We start from the raw sequence: 23,145 nt of genomic DNA on the forward strand, positions 1-23,145 counted from the left end.
GGGAAACTGAGATACAGGGAGGCCAAGCATCTCATTAAGGTGCCAACTCATTAAGGTGCCAACTCGGAGTGACAGAGCCGGGATTTGAGCACAGCCAGGCTGACTCCAGAGCCCGTGCTTGCAACTAAATCCTTCCTACTGTCTCTGTCACCACCTCTCCTGGACCCCGTGCCCCAGCCCTGCCAGCGCGGCATCTCAGCTCCAGAAGCTCTTTCCAGGTGTTTCCTCCCCTTTACGACGTGCTCCATGATGCCCCCAAGGCACCATTTGAGCTGTTTCTCAGCCACCCTCTTGTAGCAGATCCATCTGGAAGCTGAGCGCCAGAACTAGAAAGACATGATTTTCTTAGGATTTGCTTGGTTTCGGAGCCACCCGCTCTGCATGTTGCTCGGATGGTAATTATTAGCCCTGATACACATTTTGTTGAAGGTCTTCCTCTTTCCAGTGGGATTTCCGATCCATTACACGGAGCCTTTAGTCTATGCCCCGGATTGTGCTAGGCAGGAGTAGGAGGGTAATGGGGGCAGGGCTGAAAGACCATGCTGTGGTCAGTGAAGACAGGCTCCTGGAGCCACACAGGGCCGGAAAAGAGTGGTAGAATATCGCACTGACTGAGACAGAAAGACTCAAAGAGAGGAGGAGTCGGTGAGACCCACAGCCCTGATGATCCTTGAGTCATGAGGGGCAGAGACATGGGAGGGGACATTCTTGTCTTTCTTTTCCTTGCACCTTCCCTGGGCCTGACATGGAGGAGACCCCCACTAACTGCTTTTCTAAATGAATGAATGAATGAATGAATGCTAAAACTGAAAGGAAGCTTAGTGATCAAGGTCCTGCCTTCAGTTTGTTCATACAATAACAGAGGCTTCTAGAGCACAGTGGCTTCAGGCCACGCGGCTGGTTGGGCAGAGTGTGGGACGCTCGGGTATTAACACCGTGACCTTCGTAAACCTCACGCTTTCCCTCTTTATTTCAGGGTCCCGCTGGAAGACCCGGCCTCCCAGTAAGTAGCTTTCATTTCATCCTTCCTTTCTATCTCCCTTGGCTGCTCTCCTCGCGCCAAGGGCTGGCTAGGTTGGGTGGCTGCTTCCTTCAGGTGTGTCTGGGTGCGAGGCCTCTCTCCAGCACCTCTAACCTACAGCCGAGGGTGAAGCTCCTGCGGAGCCCTCCTGGGGCCCCAGGCAGGCAGATGACAGCATGCAGGCCCTTCCAAGGCTGGACCTGACCTCTAGACTGAAGGCCCTCTAATGGGGGTCTGGAAGGGTGGCAGCCTAACTGGCTATCCTCTTGCACACCAGCTTAGCTTAAGACCACTGTCCCTCCTTTGTCCTGTGACCTCCGGTAAAAGGAGACGCAAAAACTTTGTTTTCCCCCCAGTTACCATTTCTGAATGCCAGAGAGGCTGAGCCAAGTAACCATGGGGACTTTGGATTAAAAGTAGAAGTAATACCACTAGCCATCTCTTATTGAGACCCTACTATAGGCCAGGCACTATGCTCATCACTCTTCATATATTTGATTTGTTCAACAACTCAGTGAAATGGCTGTTATCATACCCATTTTATAGATGAGGAAACTGAGACTCAAGAGAGGCAAAATACCTTGTCCAATTGTCCAAGCTTCAGTGGAGACCTGTGGGGGCCATGTTGTCACACACATTTCATACCTCTGTTTCCTATGGTCCATGCTTGACATTTGAGAACAGTCTGTAAAGTCTTCAGAGACATGGCTCTGTGGGATGTAGCCTGGGGCATAGATGCATTGAGTGCTAGATGCCCGGGGGGCCCAGGAATGGCCGGGAATCGGGCGAGATGCGCTAGCCAACTAGAGGGCCGAGGTGGGGCGTGGAGGGCGAGCCGGGGCTGGCCCCGGGCTGCCCTCCCTGTGCCGAGGGCCACATCCTTTGGATTCCAGACCCTCCTGTGCATCCCGGTTACTCTTCTTTTAGACATGAATTACACTGTAATGTCTTGACTAATCTAGCAGCTTCTAGAATTCAAGTCCAGCAGTGACTTTCTTAATGAAATGCATGTGGGAGGGTGTTTAGCCTTGAAACTGGAAACTCTCCCAGTAAGTACCGAGCCCCAGAGCAAAAGAGGATGGGCGAATCAGTCCCATGAAATCCAAGGAGGGGAAAAATCAGATGACTGGGGAGAACGTGGGCAGACTTTGTTTTTTTCTGACAACGTCCACCTTTAAAAAGCATTTGGGGGCAATTCACAGAGCAGGGGCTGCTACACAGAGTTCCTAGTCTCTGGCCCTTCCATGCCTGTCCCTAACGCGAGCATTTTATGGCCAGGACTGCAAAGAACATTAGTTTTAAAAAAGAAACAAAGAGAAACCAAAATACACAGCCTGCAATATCATTCAGAAGCCCAGGAGTGAGCGGGCTGTGGGGGTGTCTCAGCCCGCGTGCGGCAGGCCTGGTGTCCTCAGCAGGAAGGGTGGACCGCTGACCCCCAGGTCCTCGCCCCCCTCGTGCTTCCACGTGGGGGAACCTGGGAGGGACCCGCGAAAAGATTTGCTGCGGCCAGCCCCTTGTGAAATGCAAAACTCGGAAGCACAAACATGCTGTACAATTCACTTGCCCACAGCCGTGCTGGGCTCACTACCTGTAGACCCCGAATGTGCGACACGCCCCAGGTGCCAAGCGCTGGGAGAAGGCTTTCCCGGGGCATCATTTACTGCATCCTCCCAGCAGCCCCTTGAGAGAGACACGGGTGCTGAGGGAGGCACGGAAACAGATCCAGGCTTATCACCAATGCTGCTACCCCGCCACTCTTTTGCAAAGGGTGAGCCATTTCCTAGAGACACCACCGACCCGTGTGTGTAAGAAGACCCTAATTTCAGAGCACTTGCTGTCCTCGGGTCCATCCACATACATCTTGAGATGCTAATTGTCCCTCAAGGCTTGTTGCCTCAGTGGGGTCAGCAGACACAGAATCGCCCCAGAAGTGCCCACACCCTTCAGGGGAACCCACAGACCCAGCTCTCTCCTGCCCAGGAAGCCAGGACAAACACCGTCTGGTTTTTGGCCCCCATTGCTTTCCGTCCTTCTAGAGTCCTAGTGAACCCCAGGCCCCACCCCAGATTTTATAATGTCTGCACATGTATTATTGCAAAAAAATATTTTCTACCAAAAAGGAGAGGAACAAAACTTACTAAGCAGATTTCCAGAGTAAGAAGATGTAACCCCTGGCTACGAAACAAAGTGGATCCTTCTGAGCGGCTGAAACTCGTAATGCGGCCGTATCTACGTGGCTCACTGTCCTTCCTGTTGGTGCCGGGGGTGGCCGAGAGGAGGGCAGGGAGAGGACTCTGTCGTAGCCTTCTCGGACGGAGGGCCTGGGGAGGAGTCGGGGGACGTGGGCACTGCGCCTCAGCTCTGGCACAGATAGACCATTCACCTGGCACATGGGGCCACCACTCTCCGGGCTCTGTGCCTTGGAGTTGAGCGGGACGAAGATATGGCACATCCTGGGTGAAGCCGAAGCTAGACTGTGACAGCAGAAGTCTAAGAGAGGAAGGGCCTTGGACCCTTCGTGAAACGCATAGGGAAACTGAGGCTCAGGCTGGGGACCAGACTCCTAGGTTAGTGCACTTTCCACAGCACCGCACTGAGAGCAGATCGTGGTAGGGGTGGCCGCTTGCCTAACAGTCCTTGGGGGCTGAGTGGGCATCATCCCGACCGCCCATGCAAAGCAGGTCTTGGGTGCATAGCTAGCCCATGGGGTCCTTCCTACGCTGGCCTGGCTCCAGCCACATCTAATTGTTTCTGCCTCCTTCATCAGGGGGACAAAGGTGCCATTGGGATGCCTGGACGTGTGGTGAGTTGGCGCATTTGTACTTGCTTGGGTGGCCGTTGCTTGCTTCTTCGTGCCGCCCTGTCCTCCAAACCATGGCAACCTCCCCAGCCCCAAGGAGGGGGTCAGACCTCTCTCTTCCTCCACCCAAGTCGGCTTCAGAGAGGGACTGGAGAGAAGAAAGGAGGAAGTTTTATTCCAGTCCTTCAGATCTTGCAGTAGGACTCTACTCTCCATACAGCTGCCATGGCAAAGGAAAAAGCCAAGAAATGGCACTGATAAAGTTCTTTATCGATCCCCCACCGAGGGACAAGATGAGGCCCAAGCCCCTCATGACATCAGGAGGACTCCCACCCACTCCACCGCCCCCCCACCTCCCGAGGCTAGCAGCTCTTCTTCAGACTTCCAGCTGCTTTGCCACCACTCCCCAGCAAGAGCAGCAATAGGTGGTGACAAATGCAGCCTCAAGATGCCCATGGAAGCTGCAGTGGAGCCGGTGTCCCGAGGCGCCTTCCCTAGACAGAGACTAGAGGCTGGTGGGGGACAGGGCTGGCTCCCAGGCAGTGCTTCCAAACCCTCACCATGAGGCTAGGAGTTAGACACTGAAGGCTTCCTGCTGAAAACTCAGGATGAAGAAAGGGAAACAGAAATGAATGTTCCGCAGGGGGGGGATAGCTCAGAAATGGGAGGGCCGGCACTAGATCTCGGGGTCCCAGAGCCAGGCTGGTCCCGGGTGCCTGCTAGCCTCCAGGGGGCTAGAAAGGGCAGCTCAGGCACTGGGGGCAGCCCGAGGGGGTGATGGCCACACGCCGGCCTCAGCAGCACCAAGTGAGTCTAGGACATGCCCAAGCTACTCTCCCCGTCTACCCCCGACTCCCCTACAGCTATCAGCCTCGACCTCCCTCTGGCTCCCCAGGGCCCCCCAACTCCCCCCACGCCATCCTTCTATGCCACTCACATGCCTTGCCTCTTGACCTCACCTCCTCACGGGTTGGCCTTAGGCCTGGGTATGGCATCCTTGCGGGAGCTTGCTTGCCTGGTGTGAGCCCGGTGCTCAGAGAGAAGGCCTCCGAATCACAGTTAACACCCGAGAGCGCTCACTCTGCGCTGGGCGTTGTGCTGAGAGCCTCACTCACATTAGCTCATTGGGTCCCAAGAGCTGCTGGAGGTAGGCACAATTTCCACCCATTGCTCAGATGAGAAAACCGAGGCTCAGATGTTAAGTGTCTTTCCCGAGGTCCTGCCTGACCCTGTCCCTCTGCCTTAGTTCTCTCACTCCAAACCCTGAGTCCCCCAGGCTGTCACTGGTCCTTTCGTGTGTGCAGCAGGGAGAATAGAGCCAGCCAGCCTTTCTCAGGGGCTTGCCGTGCGTGGGCCTGAAGCAGGCACGTTCTCCATCAGAGCTTTCCAGGAACCCGTCCTATTGATGAGCTTGTTGAGACTCAGTTTGCCTCGGATTGGGGGGTGGAGCTGGGGCTTGCACCCAAGCTGACTGTCAGACGCCGAGATCCTGGCTCCTAACAGGTGGGCATCAGGACTCTATACCCTGAGTGCCGCTGCCTGCCCTCCCCCTCCTGCCCTCCTTCTTGGGCCCTTGTGGACGTGTGTGCCCAGGAAGTGTCCATCTGAGCCGAGTTCTGACCCTCAGTGGTGGGGGCAGGAGGGAAGGCCACAGGAAGCCCCCCATTTCTGTTTTCCAGCCACTTGGGGGTTTTCATGCTGCTTGTGCTATTTTCAATGTGACAATGGATCCATTTGGCTGCCCAGTAGGAGTCCTGGCCCCAGCCACCTGATAAGGACGAGGGTGGCCAGGGGGTGTGAAATGCCTGAGTTGCCCCTGTGGTTCTCACCAGAGCTGGTACCCCTGGCTTCAGTGGATTAGGGTAGATCAGAGCTGTCTCTCTGCGCATTGCTGTGGTTACAGGGGCCCTTGGTGACTGCCCAGTTTCCTCTGCATCCCAGACCCATCCTCCATCCCCCCAGATGTCTGTCCTACTGTCTGTCCTCCCGTATTCCTCTAGTCCCTCTCCCGACATCTTGCCTGGCCAGCCCTGACGACTCCCAGCGTGTGTAGCTTGGCAAAACTTTGTGCTTGGTGCTCAGTTGGACCTTCAAACCAACTAAACTCCACTTCACAACACAGTCCTTGGACAAGTCTCCCTCATGCTCCCTCCCCACCAACCACCACCACCTCAGGTGACCCGGTGAGCTGGGAACATGGCTTCTCATGGCTTCTCAGGCAGATTTTCTGACCTGGATGGGTTTCTCTCTCTCTCTCTCTCTCTCTCTCTCTCTCACACACACACACACACACACACACATCTTGCCTCTGTTTCTCTCGGTTATCTAGAAGGGCTGGCTGGGGCCGGGCCCGGGGGTAAACCTGTAGCCAACCCTGCACTGTGCTTGTTGGAGGAGGGACACCTGTCATGTGTCAACATGTATGTTTTGTTTTGTTTCTTACTTCACAGCGATTTCTTTTGTTTGGTCATTGTGCCTTTAACACAGATTCTCGCGTGTGTGCCTCTCTCTTATCCTTTCTTTTTTCTCTCCCCCTCTCTCCTCCCCACCCTGTGTTGCATGTGGCTGCCCAGGGAGTAAAGGGCCAACCAGGCGAGAAGGTGAGTGCTCACTTTGCCCTCCACCTTTCTGCCCCAGTCTCTTCCCCTTGGATTCTCGGGGTGCTTCCAGAGGCCCCATCTCAGCCCCCCCCCAGCACACAGGCCCCAGCACTCTGACCTCGCAGGCTCTCCAGGCCCAGTGTCCGGGCCCTGACTCCTGGCTAAGGGCCCAGCCTCCCTGCTGCATGGGTCTCCCCACACACCCAGGCTGCCTGTGGCCTCGCCGTCCCCCTTCCCCGAGCCGAGGGAAGCACAATCGCTGTTTGGGGCAGCTGGTTCTAGTCCCTCCCCAGCCTACTGCTGGTGCCCTCAGACATAGAAATTCTCTTCGTGCTGCCCCAGAGAGACTCCCAGGGGCCTAGAGTGAAGCCCCCTCGGAAGCCAGAAGCTCAAGAGGCCATTCTGGAGCGTTAGCCCTGGTGGATCCTGAGGGATCAGAGAGCAACACATCTAACCAGTTCCCTTTACAGAGAAGGAAACTGAGGCCCAGAGCGGGGGTGGGGCTTGCTGAAGATCCCACACCAATAATGACGAGCAGGGGTGAGAAGCCAGACCTCCCGATGCCCAGCTTAGTACTTACTTGCCTGTACATGGCAGTGCGTGGAGTCTCTCCGTCTCCAAAATAATGACAATGGCAGCAGAACACTCGCAGCTACAATGTACTAAGCACAAACTGCCAGGTGCCATGGTGTTTGGCCTCTGTTCTCCCAATTAACACTGACATAGCCCTTCCAGGGAGGCTTCAATATTCTTATTTACATGAGAGCACAGAGAGGCAGCTTCACAGACCCAAGGTCACACAGCAGCAAGTGACAGAGCTGGAGAGGAGCCCCACCCTCACGGTGTCCCCTCCTAGGGCTCCACGCTGCCCGGGAGAAAGATGAAGGACACGATCAGTGCCTAAGGATAATTGCAAACACTTGCTAGCCCCTTCATGCACCGGGCATTCTTTTCAGCACTTTACAACATTATCTCATGAAACTTTCACACCCATCCTATGAGATAGGTAAGGAAACTGAGGCAGAAGGAAGTTAAGTGGCCCAAGGTGACACAGCTGGGAAGGAGCAGAGCTGGGCTTCAAACCCAAGGGCTCTGGCTGGCTCCTAGCCATTGCACTACCCTGCCTCGTGTGGTGATTACGGTACTGCTGCCGTGGTGGAAACAGTTACAAATCTGAGATCACTGCTACCTGGGCGTGAGGCATGACAGTCACAAATACATTTAGGGCCTTTGCTTGGAAGGGTAGCCGAGCAGCCCTCAGCATCCAGTTCACAGAGGACGGATGTGGGCTGGGAGAGGTTCTGTGACTTGCCTGGCAGAGCAAGACCTGGGAGGGAGGCCTGGGAGCCCCCCTGGTGGGAAGCAGCAGTGTGCCCTCCGCACAGCAGGGCACGGTCTAGATCCTTCTGCCAGGGCATCATCTCTGACCCCCATCTGTGTCCCTGACACCTTCATCTTTCTGTCGCCCTCCCTGCCCCCAGCACCCACATGCGTGCGCGCGCATGCACACGCACGCACACACACACACACACACATGGGTGTAGATATCCGGGCAGCCCGGCCACCCTTGGATGGCACTTGGAGCTCCCAGCTCAGCAGCAGCCGCCATCCTCTCAGGGCTGAGAATTCTGGCCGACTTCACCCCTCTGTGTCACTCTCACATCAGGCCTAGGATGTCCGAGGCAGCCCCGCCTGCAGGCTCAGGGCCGTGGGGCCCACACAGCGAGCATGGGTCTTGTCCCCACCCCTGTTCTGAGCAACTCCATCCACGGAGCAGCCGGGCTCACCTGCTGCGGGGGCGTGCGCCACATGGGCATCTGGGGGGCTGGGGCGGGGACGAAGGCCTCAGGGGCTCTGAGGCTAGGGTGGGGCTGCGGCAGATTGGAGGGCACCGAGCAGGGCCTAGAGGAGGCCTCTGCGGCCTGAGCGGCGTGGCTGAGCTGTGTGCCCTCCCCTCCCTGAGCTGCCCTTGCTTATCCCTGCACTGAATCCCTTCTTCCCTCTTCTGCCTGGGGTCCCACCCCCCTCTGTCCCTGGTCCCACATCTTATGCTCTCTTCCCTCTTTCTTCCTCCGGCCTCCCGCTGCCCTTCTCACTCCCTCCCGGATGCTCCCTGCGCCCCCTTGTCTCCTCTCCTGTGATCCCCCATCTCCCTCCACACCGCCCTCCCCCACCCCCCGCCCCCTCTGTTCTCCCGGCCTCTGGCTGGGCAACCCCTGACCCCACTCTCCTTCCCCACCTGCCGTCTCCCTTCTTTACCTCCTCCTTTGCCTACCCCTCCCCCCTCCTGTCCCTGCCCCTGTCCCTCTCCCTCTCCTCTCTCTCTCTCTCCCACAGGGGGCCCCAGGAGATGCCGGCATGTCCATCATCGGCCCCCGTGGCCCCCCTGTAAGTGGTTTTTGCTCTACTTCAGGGTGGGGGGGCTGGGCTAGCTAATGACAAGGGTTTGGGTGGAGGGGAGCGAGTCCTGGCTGTGCCTCTGGGCCTGGCGGCCACCACCTATAATGTGGTCAACCAGGGCAGGCCTGCCTAAATATACCGAAATTATAGCTTCTCGGGAGGGTTCATGAGGACCACCCTTTGGCCAGGAAGCCAGCAGCTGCGAGGTGGCCCTGCTGTTTACAGGCAGGGAGAAAGTACTCGCCCCTCCCCAGATGGGCTGCTCCAGCTTTATAGGGGACAAGCCTTGTTTCCAGAAGCCCCTGGAGCAGATACCCAGCATCCAGATCCGCTGCCCCAAGCACCCACTCCTGGTCTCGGCAGAGGCCTGACCCACCACTCGTCCTCAAAGGCCTCGTTCTTAGTGCCCCTACCCAGTGGCCCGGGGCTCGGAGAAATCAGAGGCTTCTCCTCCGATATGTTTCCTTAGGGACCAAAAGGGGACATGGGTGATGATGTGGGAAGATACTGTGACTATGGTAAGGAGAGCCCAAACCATGGGGCATCAGGACAATCACGAAATGTCAGGGTAGAAAGGACCTCAGCAATGGTCTAGCACAGCCCCCTCAGAAGGGGAAACTGAGGTCCAGCAAGGGGCCAGGGGCCCACACATAGAGGCTGGGACAGGATTAGAACCCAGGACCCTTGGCACCAAGGGCTTCCCCCATAAATCAGGCCACCATCTCCATGCTCTACTGTGCACTTTTCCTGTCCTGCCTGCACAGTGAGAGGGAGAGGGAAGCAGAGGGCTAGCCTCTGGGAGTCTGAGGCTAGCCCAGTGGAGGTGTGGCGTCCAGCCTGCCCATTCCCCTGCCTTCACCAGAGGGAGCCAGTGCAAGCGGGAACATCTCCTACCCATAGTCTAGGGAGCGGGCTCAGAGAGCCGATAGCTAAATCGGGGGGGGGGGGGAACGGGTCAGGATGGGGAGCCAAAGGGCAGAGCTGGGGAGCAGGGCTGGCAGACTGGTCGGGTGCCAAGGCTGGAGGCAGGGTTGAAAGGGTCCCGGGCTGCAGAGTCCTGGCCTCCTGGGCAAGATTCCCTCTGGCTCTGACCCCAGCGACGATGTTACGGATTGACGCGTGGCACTGAAGTTTGGGCAGGCAGCGTCCTAAGACTGCTACACACTATAACTCACCTAATCCTCACAAGAAGCCCACCGGGAGGTACTATCAGCCCCTACATTTCATGGGTGAGAAAAGCTGGGCACAGAGAGGCCAAGTGACTTGCCTAGGATCATTCACTCGACTGTGGCCACGTGGGGATTCAGGTGCTCAGCCCGGGCCGCATGGCTCAGAGTCTACACTCTGCACCCCACTGCTGGAACAGACCGCCAGGCCGCAGGGTTACTGGCATCCGGGCCTCTGGGCTCATGTGGCCACTGCTCCGATGGGCCGTAAGCTTCATGAGAGGAACTGCCATGTGCATGTCCTGAGCCTAGCCGCTCCTGGCAAGGTCACCGAGAAAGGTCACCGAGAAAGCCAGTCCCCAGATTCTAACGGCCAGGACCAAGCCGGGACGGGCCTGTTGGGTGGACAGAAGAGTAACAGAATACAGGCCCTACCCCTTGGCCACCACCTCGGCCTGCCTCCCAGTCTGACCACAGACCCCATTGTGTCGATCACGGCGGTCCTCCAATACCCTTTTGGCAGGACCGTGCCAACGAGCTACCTAAAAGTTGTTGAAAAGGCCCCCTTTTGGGGGACACGCTCGGGGGAAGGGGTCTGCCTCAGCTCCCCTGGCTTCTGGCTCAGTGTGCATCATGAGGAACCATACCTCCTGCGCGGGATTTGACTCCAATGGCAAAAAGTACCTTCTATCCAGGTAATAGTGATAAATTCCATCCTCTGGGCACCTATCCTGTCCTAGGGCCTATGCTGAGAGCCCACCTATGCCCAGGCCTCTATCGGTCCTCCCAACAAAGCTGTGGGGCAGGCCCGCCAGCCCATCTCCCAGAGAAGGAGACTGAGAGTTTCATAACTCACCTGAGGCCACTCAGCAGGTCAGTGCTAGAGCTTGGGCTGGTCCAGCTTCGCCTCATTCCAAAGCCAACATTCTCGCCGCAATTCTGCCCTCCCTGTTTCAAGCTCTACCCTTTAAAAGGGATATTTACCTTCAGGAGAAGAAACAGTTCTCCGTGTGGGTGCAGCCTTGGTGGTAGGAGAGGGATTATAGTACCAGGAGGCTTAACGAAGCCCAGCCTCCTTCTACTTTGGCCTGTGGGGGTGACCATCACCCCAATGACTGGGGCCTCCCCCGCTGAGTCCTCACTAGAGACCACTAGAGACCAGGGCAACCACCTCAACGCCTCCCAGGAAGCCACGCAGAGCTGGTGAGCGCAGGGAGCAGGGGAAGACAAAGGGGATGTTTGTCATTAAGGGGGAGAGGCCAAGTGGGCAAGCCTTCTGTGGCTGGGGATTATGGGGAACGATATACGGAGGAGGCACCCGCCTTGGGGTGTGGGCAGACAGAGAAGGCTTCCAAGAAGGAGGGGTAACTAAACTGTGATCAAAGAAGAGCAGAGGTTCCCGAGGTTGTGAGGCTGGGGAGGAGCCCCCGCGGTAAGACGGGTTCTTATGAACTACTGGAGAAACAGGGAAAATGCGCTGCGTAGCAAAGCCAGGCCGAGGCTAGTGAGGTGAACAAGGGCCCAGTCGAGAAGGACCTGAACAGGGTCTTCAGGAGTCGGGACTCTATCCTGAGGTCAGTGGAGAGCCTTGGTGTGTGTTCAGCTGAGGATGGACATGCTCAGATTTGCAGATTAAAAAGATCTCCTATCCCTCCCTGCCCTGGCATGGAGCGTGTTTAGAAGCGGCTACAGGTGGGGGACTGGCTGGGAGGCGCTGGCAGTAATCAAGGGCTGGACTGGTGGGACCTTTGGAGGTGGAATTGACCAATTTACTGATGATAAAAGTGGGGATTGAGAAAGAAGGAGGAGTTCAAGATGACTCCACCTTTCTGACTTGAGTAACCAAGTAGATGGTGGTACCCTTCTCCAAATAGGGGAGCGGATTTTGCCGGGGAAGATGAGTTTAACCAGAACATGATGAACTTGAGATGTCCTTTTAATGTCCAAAGGGAGATGTTTGGCCCCCCATTTGCTGCTGGAAGTCAGAGTTGGAGTTGGCTCACCCATCTCACGAGAGCAGATCATGCACACCCCCTCCCAACTCTGTGTTCAGTGACATCACGTTGGTAGCTTAAAATCAGCTGTGGTGGGAGGTTTATTTACACCACAGAGATTAGCAGATCCTATACAAAGCAGGGCTCTTCTCTCCCACTCTCTGTCACCTCAGCCAACGATTACACACTGACCAACACGGGGGTCTTGTTTGAAAGATAGTCAGCACTGACTTGGAGTGGGAGGCGGGCTCTGGGCAGATATGGGACTGACCCTCATTCAGGGGTCAGAGAGAAGGGAAGGGAGAGTTAGCCTTCTGTCTGTCTATGTGGCTTTACCCCACACGAATTACAGGTAGGAGTAGACATCAGGGTCCACTTCCAAAAAGCAGGGATCCACTTGGCTCCCTTTCCACCCTGGCCTTGAATTAAGGGAAGAGATTTGGGAGAGCGATGTAAAGCTTATTCCCCTTGTTCTTACATGGAAGGACATAGTATTAATGCATTATTAATCTATGAATAAATCTATAATCCATCATTTTAATATGATCCCAATCCCAGTGAATTTCTTACGGGGTTGGAGTCCAACAGAATAATACTCATTTCATTTGGAGGAAAAAAGTAAGCTTTCATAAGGATGTCAGGAAATTTCTGAAAAATAGAGTAAGGGGAATAGGGGAGGACAGGACTGGTTGTTCTACTCGATATCCAATGTATTATAAAAACAGAGCAGTTAAATAGGACAGAATGGGAAGGCCAGAAATAAAGCCAAACGCATCTGGGAAGTTAGTCCGCGGTAAAGGTTTCATTTCACAGTAGGAAGAGGAAAATAGATTGTTTAAGAGATGATGCTGAGACAGGGGACAAGCCATTTACCAAAAGGTAAAACCAAAAAAAAAAAAAAAAAAAGCTGATTCTGTACCTCACTTGTTATATCAGAATAAATACCAAATGGATAAAATACTTAGATGTAAAACATGAAACCATAAAATACAAGGACAAAGCATGAGCAGACATTTATGAAGTCCTCACTGGGAGGTCCCCTGGAAACATGGCATAAAACCCAGGAGCCATAGGAGAAGATTGATAAGTGTGTCCACCTGAATGCAAAACTTCCATCGGGCAGGAAATACAGCATGAAAAAGACAAATGCCAAAATGGAAGGAATATTGGCGACGCACGTGACCCTCAAAGAGTTACCGACCTTGACAAAGAGCTGTCCTCGGGCCAATGGGAAACAAACAAGCGAGGGGAAATTTTTGGTAAGGAACACAAACAGGCAGTTCATGAGTAAATGACCGGCCAATAAACACTGCAAGAGAGGTCCAACTTCAGCGTGTAACTGAAGACACGTAATTAAAATCCAGTTCCAGGCCTCCCCGAGTGCCTTACCCAGCCCAGCATCTCCAGGAAGTAGAGTCCCAGTTTCCATTTGGTCAGTGACAACATTCTTCCCAAAATCCCGAAAAAGCCTTGGTTAGCCCCGGATTTGGCTCTGAGTTGGGGAGATGCATCCTGCTCCCGGGCAGGCTCTGTAATTAGCAAACCATGTGCTTATCCCTACCGTGTAAACATTATCCTGAGCGGGACATGAAGATGTTTCTTGGAATCCTTTCCTCCTGACCTTTGTCCTCGGGCCTCTCAGCATTCGGAGTAGTTGAAAGTTTACACTGCGAGGTTCCAGAGGCCACATCGCAGGGTTTCCGGGTTTTCTCCTTAGTGCTATTCTTAGCATCACTTACCCTTGAGAGAGAGTAAGTGAGCCCGGGGCTCTCCGACATTTGAGTGGCATGTCCTCCCTCCTGCCCTTGGGCTGCCTGCCACAAACCCATCCCGACCCCGTAGGACACTGCAGGTCTGTCCCCACTTGACTGACGCTCCCACCCTGATGGCAGGGTCCCCGTCCCACTCAGCCATGTCCCCCGAGCAGAGGCCTCTGGGCACTCCTGTCCATGGCTTCAAGGAAGACCCAAGCAGCCTGGTTCCCGCTTCACAGCAGATGGATGTGGAGAAATCTCCCTCCCGACGGGGTCTGATTCGGAAACTGCCACTTGGCAGGGCCCATCGTCCATGGCTCCGAAGGCTTTATTCTGGCGCTCCTTGGTTTGGTTCAATCCAGCAAACATTGATGGATTAGTGGCAGCTACCATTTCAGCAGGCTTCACGAGTACAATCGGATGTTATTCAGTGACGCTGTGAGGTTACGCTCTTGTCCCCATGCTATAGGACCGAGGAAAGGGAAGCCTAAGGACTTAGTCACCCAGCTGAGGCTGCTGGAGGAAGGAGTATAGCTCAGCCTGCCAGACTCGGAGGCCCAAGCTTGAGAGGACACTGTGGCCGCCTCAGTCAAAGGGAGACTCCCAGCTGAGGGCTGACAGTGGGAAAGATGGGGTATGTCCGGGGAAAGCAGGGGAACCGTGTGCCTGAGTGAGGAGTAGGGGAGATGGGGCAGGAGCGGGGCTAGTGAGACCAGGTCGGCTATGAATGACACGTGAGAAAAAGGGACCACTGGCTTTGACCTCCCGCTCAGCCCTCCCCAGCCCTGGGTCTGCTCAGCCCCACGCTGCTTCTGACCTCAGCACACCTCTGTTGTCCTGAGTCTGGACCGGAGGCCACCGGGCTGTGACTGGCGGCTTCTAGTCTCCAGCCCAAATACCGACCCGAGTGGCCCTCTGCACCTGCAAGAGAATGGGCGTGAATGGGCACAAAGATTGGGGGACCCAGAGATTGCCCAACTGGGGGCGGGGCCTGCTGGGCCAGGGCAAGAGAAAAATGAGAGATCTGCCCCGTGTGGCCTGAAAACACACCTTCTGAAGGTCAGCTTCTGCTGTCCAAACCAGCCTCATGTAAGTAGCCCTGGGCAACGGCTGTATAAATAAAAAGGACTCAGAAGATCGCAGCCAGGAGTTCAGGGTGCGCCAGGCCGGTCCCCATGGTCCGTGCCCTCCAGCCACCTGCTCATATGTGGGGGTTCAGGGCATGGAGGACCCAAAAGAGGCTGGGCCCCTCCTTTTCCCCAGGCCCCGGAGGAGGCTTCCTCTGGTGTTTTTTCCATCTTTCTCCAGCCTCCCCGCTAGCCAGCTCACCACGGGGAGTATCTCCCCCGGAGGACCCCAGAGGAGTGGGAGGGAACCCACAGACCCTCTGAGAGCAAAGGGGACTCGGTCTAACTTCATCCCCTCCTCACCCATCCTCACTCCTCTCCTGCTTTTTCCAGGGTCAGCCAGGCACTCGAGGTTTCCCTGGATTTCCGGTAAGTAGGGAGGGCCCCAGATGAGCCATGTCCCCGATGGCCCCTGGGCCTGGCTGGGTTAAACTTCATGTGGGGCCAGCCCTCAAGCTGCTCTTGACCTTCCAAACTCTGGTCAGTAAGGACCCTTTCCTGCAGCCTCTCCCAGAGAGCCACTGAGGAGAGTAGCTGACACTCAGCCCAGAGTGCAAGACAGGACAGGGACAGTCATAGGGAAATGAAGGGACAGCAGGACAGGGACAGGCGGGGGAAGTCACAGGCTGGGTTAACCTCAGCAGGACACTGGAAGGTGGGACAGATGATGCACCTCAGGGAAGCAACCTCCGACCTGGTCTGGAGAGGAGACCCGCCTGCAGGAGGCGGTCAGGTGGCCATCTGGATGCCCTGTGACCCCTGCCCGAGGGGTCGAGGACAGGTTCTAAGAGGAGGGCAGGAAAGCGACTAGCTCTCCTTTTTCCCGGGCCTTGGTGCTAGCCCGCCCCAGGCTTTCTAGCAACACCTGGTTCACTTTCCACTCGGGGTAAGGAGGAGGAGGTAGGTCTGTGATCGCCGTGGTGACTGTCATCCCTCAGGCTGTCCCTCGTGCTGGGTGCTGGACAGGTGGCATTTCGTTCACTCCTCACAAAGACCCCTCGTGGAAGATTCTATTATCCCCATGGTAGGATAGGAAACTGAGGCTTAAGCTTACCCATGGTCATACAACCAGTAAGTGGTCAAGCAGACACTTGAACTCCAACTTGGAGTCCAGAACCTGTGCCCTTAAACCCCGCCCCGGGCCACCTCTTTGGCAGGAGACCTGTGCTGTTGTCTTGACGCGTGGCCTCTTTCCCTTTCAGGGTCCCATTGGGCTCGATGGCAAACCGGTGAGTGGACCCTCTCGGGCTGTGAGCTCCTCTCCCTCGCTTGATCCAGGTCACTGACCCTGGGTCCTCAGTCCTTCTGCAAGACCCTTACTCGGTGGGAGAAACTCCAGAGAGAATGGATGTTCCTGGGGCGGGAAGTCGTTGCCAATGTGAGGTGGGGAGGGGCCGTTGGAATGAGCTGCCCCAGCCCCCAGTGGGCCTCCCCTGGGCACAAGTCCACGGCCGCCAAGCTGGGTTCTCAGCGTCTGGAGCAAGAACTACCCCTAGAAGCTGGTGTTTCTGAGGCGCCCTTCGAAGGGGCTGCGGTAGGGGGTGAGGTGGGGAGGCAGCTGGGAGGGAAGACGGGTGGAGAGCTCAAGCTGCTGACTTGAAATGGAGCGTGGGCACTGGTCCACACCTGCTCCCCAGCACCACCAGGCAGCTGCCTGCGCCACCCTGTCTCCTCGGGTCTCCCACCCTGGTGGACCCCCCACACACCCATGTCCAGATGGAGTCTGTGTCCCCACTGTAGCTCCTCTGTCTGTCCGTTTTAATCCTTTGGGCTTGGGTCCCAGACCCAAATATTCATGCGGGAAGGGAGACCCCGCCCCACTCCTCGGAAGGAGTGAGCTGGGGGAGGGCTGGACCCCTCTGATGTCCTCAGAGATGACAAGGGAAGGCAACGAGTGCCAAGCCCAGCCCCATGCACTCGTCTGGCCCCGGAGCCCAGCACCCCGCTGTGAGGGCCTGGCCACCCACCTGGTCAGTTCCCCACTGCAGGCCAGAGCTGAGCACAGCGAGGGGTCTGGTGGTCTTTCCCACTCAGCCCCCAGGACCTGGCGTGCCTCCAAGCTGCCCCGGGTGTGTGCATGGGGCAGGGGCTCTTGAGGGGTTGCCAGCAAAGGGGGACGGGCGGGTGACCATGCCTGAGCCAGCAGGTCCAGGACGGGGAGCAAGAGGACAGGTGAGGAGGAAAGACGTGTGCAAAATGAGCAGTGGGTGATGGAGGGGGCAGGGCGGGGGTTTCAGGGTGCAGTGTACCCGGCGCTCACACTCTTCTCCTTCCAGGGCCACCCCGGACCCAAAGGGGAGATGGTAAGACCCCAGCTTTCCTGCCTTCCCTTGAGGGGTGGGGGGTCAGCCTGGTCTCAGCCAAGTGCCGCCCTGCAAAGGGGACCCACAGGGACCGTCAAGTGGCTGCCCCCACGGTCACTCCCCAGCTGTATACAACGAAACCCCTAGGTCCTCACATCAACGCAGGGAGGAGAGGTGGGCAGGGGGCTTCTCCACCTGGAAAATGAGGAAAAGGAGGTCCGGAGAGGCAGGTGCTCCCAAACTGCCACGCCTTTGCCTCAGGGCTGAATGTAAACTGGGGGGGGGAGGGGGGAGGAGCTCATCTAGCTCTTTTTCTGCAACCGGATTTCCTAGTGCTGGCCCTGCTGGGGGCTGCCTCAGGACTCCAAGCACTCCTGTCCCAGCTGGGCACAAAGCCGACTTGGAGAGTCAGACGGTTGTCCCCACCTTCCTCCCAGCCCCTTCCACATTCTGCAAAGCCTTGTAAAGGGATTTCCTGTCTCTACAGTCTCCCCCAGGCAGGCCACTCCTTCCAGAAGGGAGAACCTCCCCTTCTCCAGGGCCGCCCCCTCCAGGGGAGGGGGCCAGTTCTCCATGGAAGGGATGGGCCGTTCAGAGTAGATGGGCCAGCCCCGGGCTGGGATGCTATCCAGCCTCCCCGGGTGGTCATCTCTACACTGGGAGGACCCCCCTCCTGCAGAAGGGCCTGGAATGTGCAGCATGGCAGGCTCCCCGCCTCCCTGTCCAGGCCGGCTCTGGGGCACGTCTTGCTCCAAGTGCAGGCATGAGGACACGCTCCGCTCACAACCGGGGTGCGGAGGTGGCTCACTTCGTGGATGGGAGAAGGAGACCTGGCCTTCGCCCCAGCTCCCCCTAAATTGCACTGGACCTTTAGCAACTCAGCACCCTCTGGGCTTCAGCCTATCCAGTTAACTCAGGCCCAGCTAACATTCATTGAGGGTTTTCTATGTGGTGGGCACGGAGCTAAGTCCTATGCGTGTCTTATCTCCTTCATCCTCAGCAGAAGCCTGTGCTCCAGGTCCTACTAGTAGCCCCTTGACACGGTGGAAACTGAAGCTCAGAGAGTCTAAGTAACTTGCCTTAAGTCACACAGCTAGGGAGCATCAGAAACAGGATCCAAACCCAATTCTCTAATTCCTTCCCTCCACATTTTATTGCCTTTCTCCCTCCTTCTTTCCCTCTCACCTTCCCTATCTCCCCGCCTCCTGCCTTCCCTTAACACATTCTTACTGAGTATCTGCACTACGCTGGGCACTGTGCCAGGTAGCGGGGGTACAGACAGGAGTAAGAAAGACACTGTCCTTGGGCGCCTGGGTGGCTCAGTTGGTTAGGCGACTGCCTTCGGCTCAGGTCATGATCCTGGAGTCCCTGGATCGAGTCCCGCATCGGGCTCCCTGCTTGGCAGGGAGTCTGCTTCTCCCTCTGACCCTCCCCCCTCTCATGTGCTCTCTCTCTCTCTCATTCTCTCTCAAATAAAACCTTTAAAACAAAACAAAACAAAACAAAACAAAACAAAAAAAAAAAAAGAAAGACACTGTCCTTGCCGTCCTGTAGCTCACCATCTAGCAGGGGAGCATGCAGTTAAACAATCAGACACATCATTAACAAATTACCTTGGCAGTCGTTCTATAAAAAGGCCGTGCCAGTTAGCCTGAGAAACCCCAGCATAACAGCACCTCACCCAGGCTGAGGGTCAGAGAGGCTTCCTGAGAAAGACGTGAACTGCGGCCCGAGGGATGAGGGTTTAACTAAGAGAAAAAGGAATGGGAAAGAGCATTCTGGACATGGGAGAACAGCACGTGCAAAGGCCTGAGGCAGGCAAGTCCTTAAAATAGCCACAGAAAGAGGGCAATGAGGCTCTGGAGGCCGTGGGTGGGAGAGCTGGCTTTGGAGCCCAGGTGTCCGGCCAGCTTTCCTGTCCATCATGGCCAGCCCCACTGCAGGTGCATGTCCTGTTGCCCCTCCCCTGTTCCAAGCATTGCTCAGCACATGTGGGAAGCCGTGGAGACCAAGGCAGGAACCCTTCCATGCTGCCATTGTTCCAGAGGCATTGGGGTTTAGATGCCAGGAGTTTGGGGTGCTTCCTCCCTCAACCCCTCCCTGCCACCCTCTTCCCCTTCCTAGTGGCCTGACACTAACCGTAACACAGTCCGTGGCAACCCAGAAGTAATAAGATGGTCAACTAGGCACTGTTCTGTAATCCTTGTAACGGCTTATTATCCCCACTCTACAAAAGGGGAGATGGAGGCACAGAGGGGTTGAGTATATTGCCCAAGGCTACACAGCTTCTAAATCACAGAGCTGGGATTGAGACCCATGTGGTGGGGTCTTACCACATTCCTTTCTGCTGCCAGAGCCCTTTGTCTTGAGGGAAAGGAACCCTTCTATGGGGCACCTCCTCTGCCATCCCACTGCCCCACCCCACTGAACCACCCATGAGTCTCCCCTGTCTGTTTGGGGGACAGAACTAACTTGGGGGGGGGAAGGGTGAGGTCATCCCAAGTCCCATGAGCCCACACCAGTGTAATAGATCCCCTGTCTGCCTCTTAGTCATCCATCAGAATCTGACAGGCCCCAGAACCATTAGGCTTCTGTTTGGCTTGGCACTGGGACCCCGCACTATTAATTCAACACGCTGTCTAGTGTAATTAGCTTGGCCTGCTTATCATCTGTCTGTCTCCCACTCACCTCCATCCCCAGATGGTTTCCCCTCTGCTAGGCATCCAACATGGGCGGCTAGGGCTCACTCTCACATGCTTAGCCAGTGTCCTCACCTCAAAAGGGGATCACCCCTGCTCCACCCACCCCACAGGAGCCCCCAGAACTGAATGTAAGGTATAGACAGGATCGGGGATCCCACAAGTGCCAGGAAGGAGAGCTGGGACTCTGAAGGCACTTCTTATCCCATTGCTCAGAGCTGCCCTAAGGGTGGGAGGATGTCATTAACACCAAGCGCTCACGACAGTGCCCGGCACAGGGGAGGGGCCAAGCACCTTAGCGCATCACCTGTGACCCATCTTACGGGGGCAGCCGCTACTCAACTAGAGCTAATTGGTGCCGTGTGTTGTTGGACCTTGAAATATTTAAGAGAAACTTGAAATCCAGATTTGTGTTGTACTCTCCTTGCTCTTAAATGTTGGCAATCCACTGAAATAAAACTGTGTGGTGTCAACGCAATACCTCTGGGGACCGCTGTTGTGCCACGGGCCACCATCAGGGACATCTGGATTGGAGTCTCCAAGGTCCTACAGCCCCAAACCTTTGTGTTGCTGTCCACAGCCGCTGGCCCTCCCCTTCTCATCCCTTGCCTCTCTTTTTCATGAGAGGGGGCGGCCCGGTCACCTGCAGGCTGCTTCCCTGCCAGATGCGGCATGTTCTGTGGGCCTTATGCTGAACACCTGGTCAGCCGGATGGGCTGCGGCGCCCCATGGATTGTCCCAAAGGCCACTTGTCCCCTCCCATGAACCTGCTGGGAATTTCCCAGTTTGGTGGTTGGTCCAGTTGACAAGTCGGGGGCAAGAGAGCCTCTTCTCCCACCCACATGAGCCCCTGCAGGAAGATCCCAAAGAGACGGGTCCAGCAGGTGGATCCTCAGGATGGTGGCTGGAGGGGACCTCAGGGCCCCAGAGGCTGAGACACTGCCTGTGGCTCCAGCCAAGTCTAGAAGCCCTGCCTTCTGAGCCCCAGCTCAGTTCGGAGAGTGTGGCGGAGTGTAAACAGCTGGACCTTTGCAGTCAGCGGACCCTAGCTCTCGTCCCAGCGCCCCCCGCTCACTGAGCCACAGGGCCCCGTCTCCATCACCTCGTTTAGGAGGTGGAGCTGACGTGAGCGTCTTCTCCGTGGGCCAGTGCGGGTGTGAGTTCAGCACATCCTGAACACCGGCCTCGGAGCGGGTCCTCAAAGCACAAGGCGCGTGTCCTCCCCTCTTCCCTCCACACCAGCCTCAGGTCAGCTCCTGAGACAACCAGCTGAACCCTGTGTCCTCCTCAAAGGACAGGGGTCCACCCTGAACCCAGACTTCTTTCTCAGCCCTGCAAACTTGATAAGACACCCCAGAAGGAGCCCCAAGACCCCTTTTGTTCCTCTGAGGGGCCCAGAACATGGCTCAAGTCGCCAACATCCTGCTTCCTCTCTTCACCAAAGGTTTCTCCAAAGCCCCCCGCATGTACCCCGAAGCCCTTCTGGCTCAGTGGGTTTCACGCTGAGGCAGTGCTGAGCAGAAGACAGAATGTGCCAGGGTCCCCTAGAGGCTTTGGACCTCTACTTCTTGGCTCCATGAGGAGATGGCCATGCGTGAGGCAGGACAGCCCACAACAGCAGAGCACCCCCTGAGGTGTCCATGCAGCCTCCTTCGCTGCTGGCCCATGAGGGGACGATGGAGGAACGAGGAGGGATGGTGTCTTCTCTTTATCACGGCCCTGTGCGGGCACCAGTCACCTAGTCACACCCACAATGGAGGAGGAAGCTGAGACTTGCTGGGCGGGCCACACCACCTAGAACATCTCGGGCACAGGAGGACCAGGCCATGGGTGGTGGAGGCCAGCCTTCAGGACTCTGTGCATTAGCCCTGGGCCCAGCACGATCCCCACCCGGGGCCCACACCTCTGCCCCTGCCCGGCCTCGGTGCGCCCACTGACCTGTGTGTGTTTCCTCCCTGCAGGGCCTGACGGGTCCCCGAGGACAGCCGGTTGGTACCTCGCCCTCAAGTTCCCCAGCAGGGAGGCTTCGGGCCCCTGGGGCCTTAGCTTCACTTTCTAACTCTGCCATTTCTGTCTCTTCATAGGGACCTCAAGGACAAAAAGGAGAAAAGGTAAGCCTGATAGAGGTTTTCTAGAATTTTCATCACAGGAAACTGCCTCCCTAACGGTAGAAAGTGGTCCAGAGCGGTTATTTTCAAATGCTAGTGTTTCTCCCCAGAGCCAGGGCATCCTCAGTGGTGCCGCAGTAGGGGAGAGAGAAGAGGGAGGGTGCTCTGGAGGAAGGGTGGCTGGGAGCCTGGCCCTCCGCAGACTCCTTCTCTGCCCAGCATGCTTCCTGATGCACCGCCATGCGCCTCTAGGATTTTGAGGTGTCCCTTTGTAAACCACTGGCTTGACTCCCTTCCTGGCCTCGTACATTCTCCATTTCCTTAAATTTCTAATGGAGACTCTGCTGGGCTGGCCTTGGGCGAACGGTACCGGGACCTGGCACCCCCAACTCAGAGAAAGCGTCTCCGAGGGCCCACAGCCCGCCTCCATGTCTGCACTTCCCATCTAGGGGTTCCTGCTCAGGGCCCTTGCGTGGGCCCACCCAGAGGGTCGAACTTTCTGGAAGCTACCTCCAGCCGGGCATGGATCATAACTCCTGACTGCGGTCATGGCAAGTGGGATATGGCAGCAGAATCCTGTCCTGTGTTCCATGGGGCCGTGTCCAGGCGTGCCTTCGGGGTTTCTTCTCTGCTGCCAGCCAGGGGAGAGGGAGGGAGTTAGTTCTCCTGCCTCAGACAGTTAAATCCAGGACCAGTGCAGGGCTGGTGGGTGGAGAGTACGTGTGGTCCTGAGGATGCTTCTGAGGCGCAATTTCCCCAGAGTGCCTAACGCCCTCTTCTCCTTCCCTCCGTTCCCCAGGGTCAGTGTGGAGAGTACCCACATCGGGTAAGTGAACCCCTAAAACTGACCCATCCCTGGGGCACCGCCCGCAGCTCAGCCTCATCCACCTGGGGCCCCCAGCACCCACAGAGGTTGGGGAACAGAAGCATACACCCCCTTCTGTACTCAGCAGCCACAGAGCAGCTGTGGGGGAGGGGGAGCCGGCCCCCAGGAGTGTGCCCGGTGGTCCGTAGCGTGCTTGTGCAGAGCTGGCCTCCAGCGCCCGTGTTCCCCCACCCGAGCGTGTCTCCGGGTGTTTGCGCCTGCGCTGGCCGGCACGCAAGCCTTCCAGCGTGTGTGTGCATCTGGGACTCCGGGTGTCTGGCCCTGCGTCTCCTTTGCACATCCCC

General features: G+C 56.7%; 1 protein-coding gene across 1 annotated transcript in view; it reads left to right on the forward strand.

Annotated features, from left to right (window-relative positions):
- COL13A1 (collagen type XIII alpha 1 chain) overlaps positions 1-23,145 on the forward strand; it is a 144,498-nt gene that overhangs the window by 64,097 nt on the left and 57,256 nt on the right. Inside the window, 10 exon segments of the mRNA XM_032423878.1 lie at positions 977-1,003; positions 3,792-3,827; positions 6,398-6,424; positions 8,762-8,812; positions 15,199-15,234; positions 16,068-16,094; positions 17,142-17,168; positions 21,829-21,855; positions 21,952-21,978; positions 22,775-22,801. Coding sequence (XP_032279769.1) covers positions 977-1,003; positions 3,792-3,827; positions 6,398-6,424; positions 8,762-8,812; positions 15,199-15,234; positions 16,068-16,094; positions 17,142-17,168; positions 21,829-21,855; positions 21,952-21,978; positions 22,775-22,801 — 312 coding nt within the window.

The sequence above is a fragment of the Phoca vitulina genome, unplaced genomic scaffold, assembly GCF_004348235.1.
Source record: "Phoca vitulina isolate PV1807 unplaced genomic scaffold, GSC_HSeal_1.0 scaffold29, whole genome shotgun sequence".
NCBI lineage: Eukaryota > Metazoa > Chordata > Mammalia > Carnivora > Phocidae > Phoca > Phoca vitulina.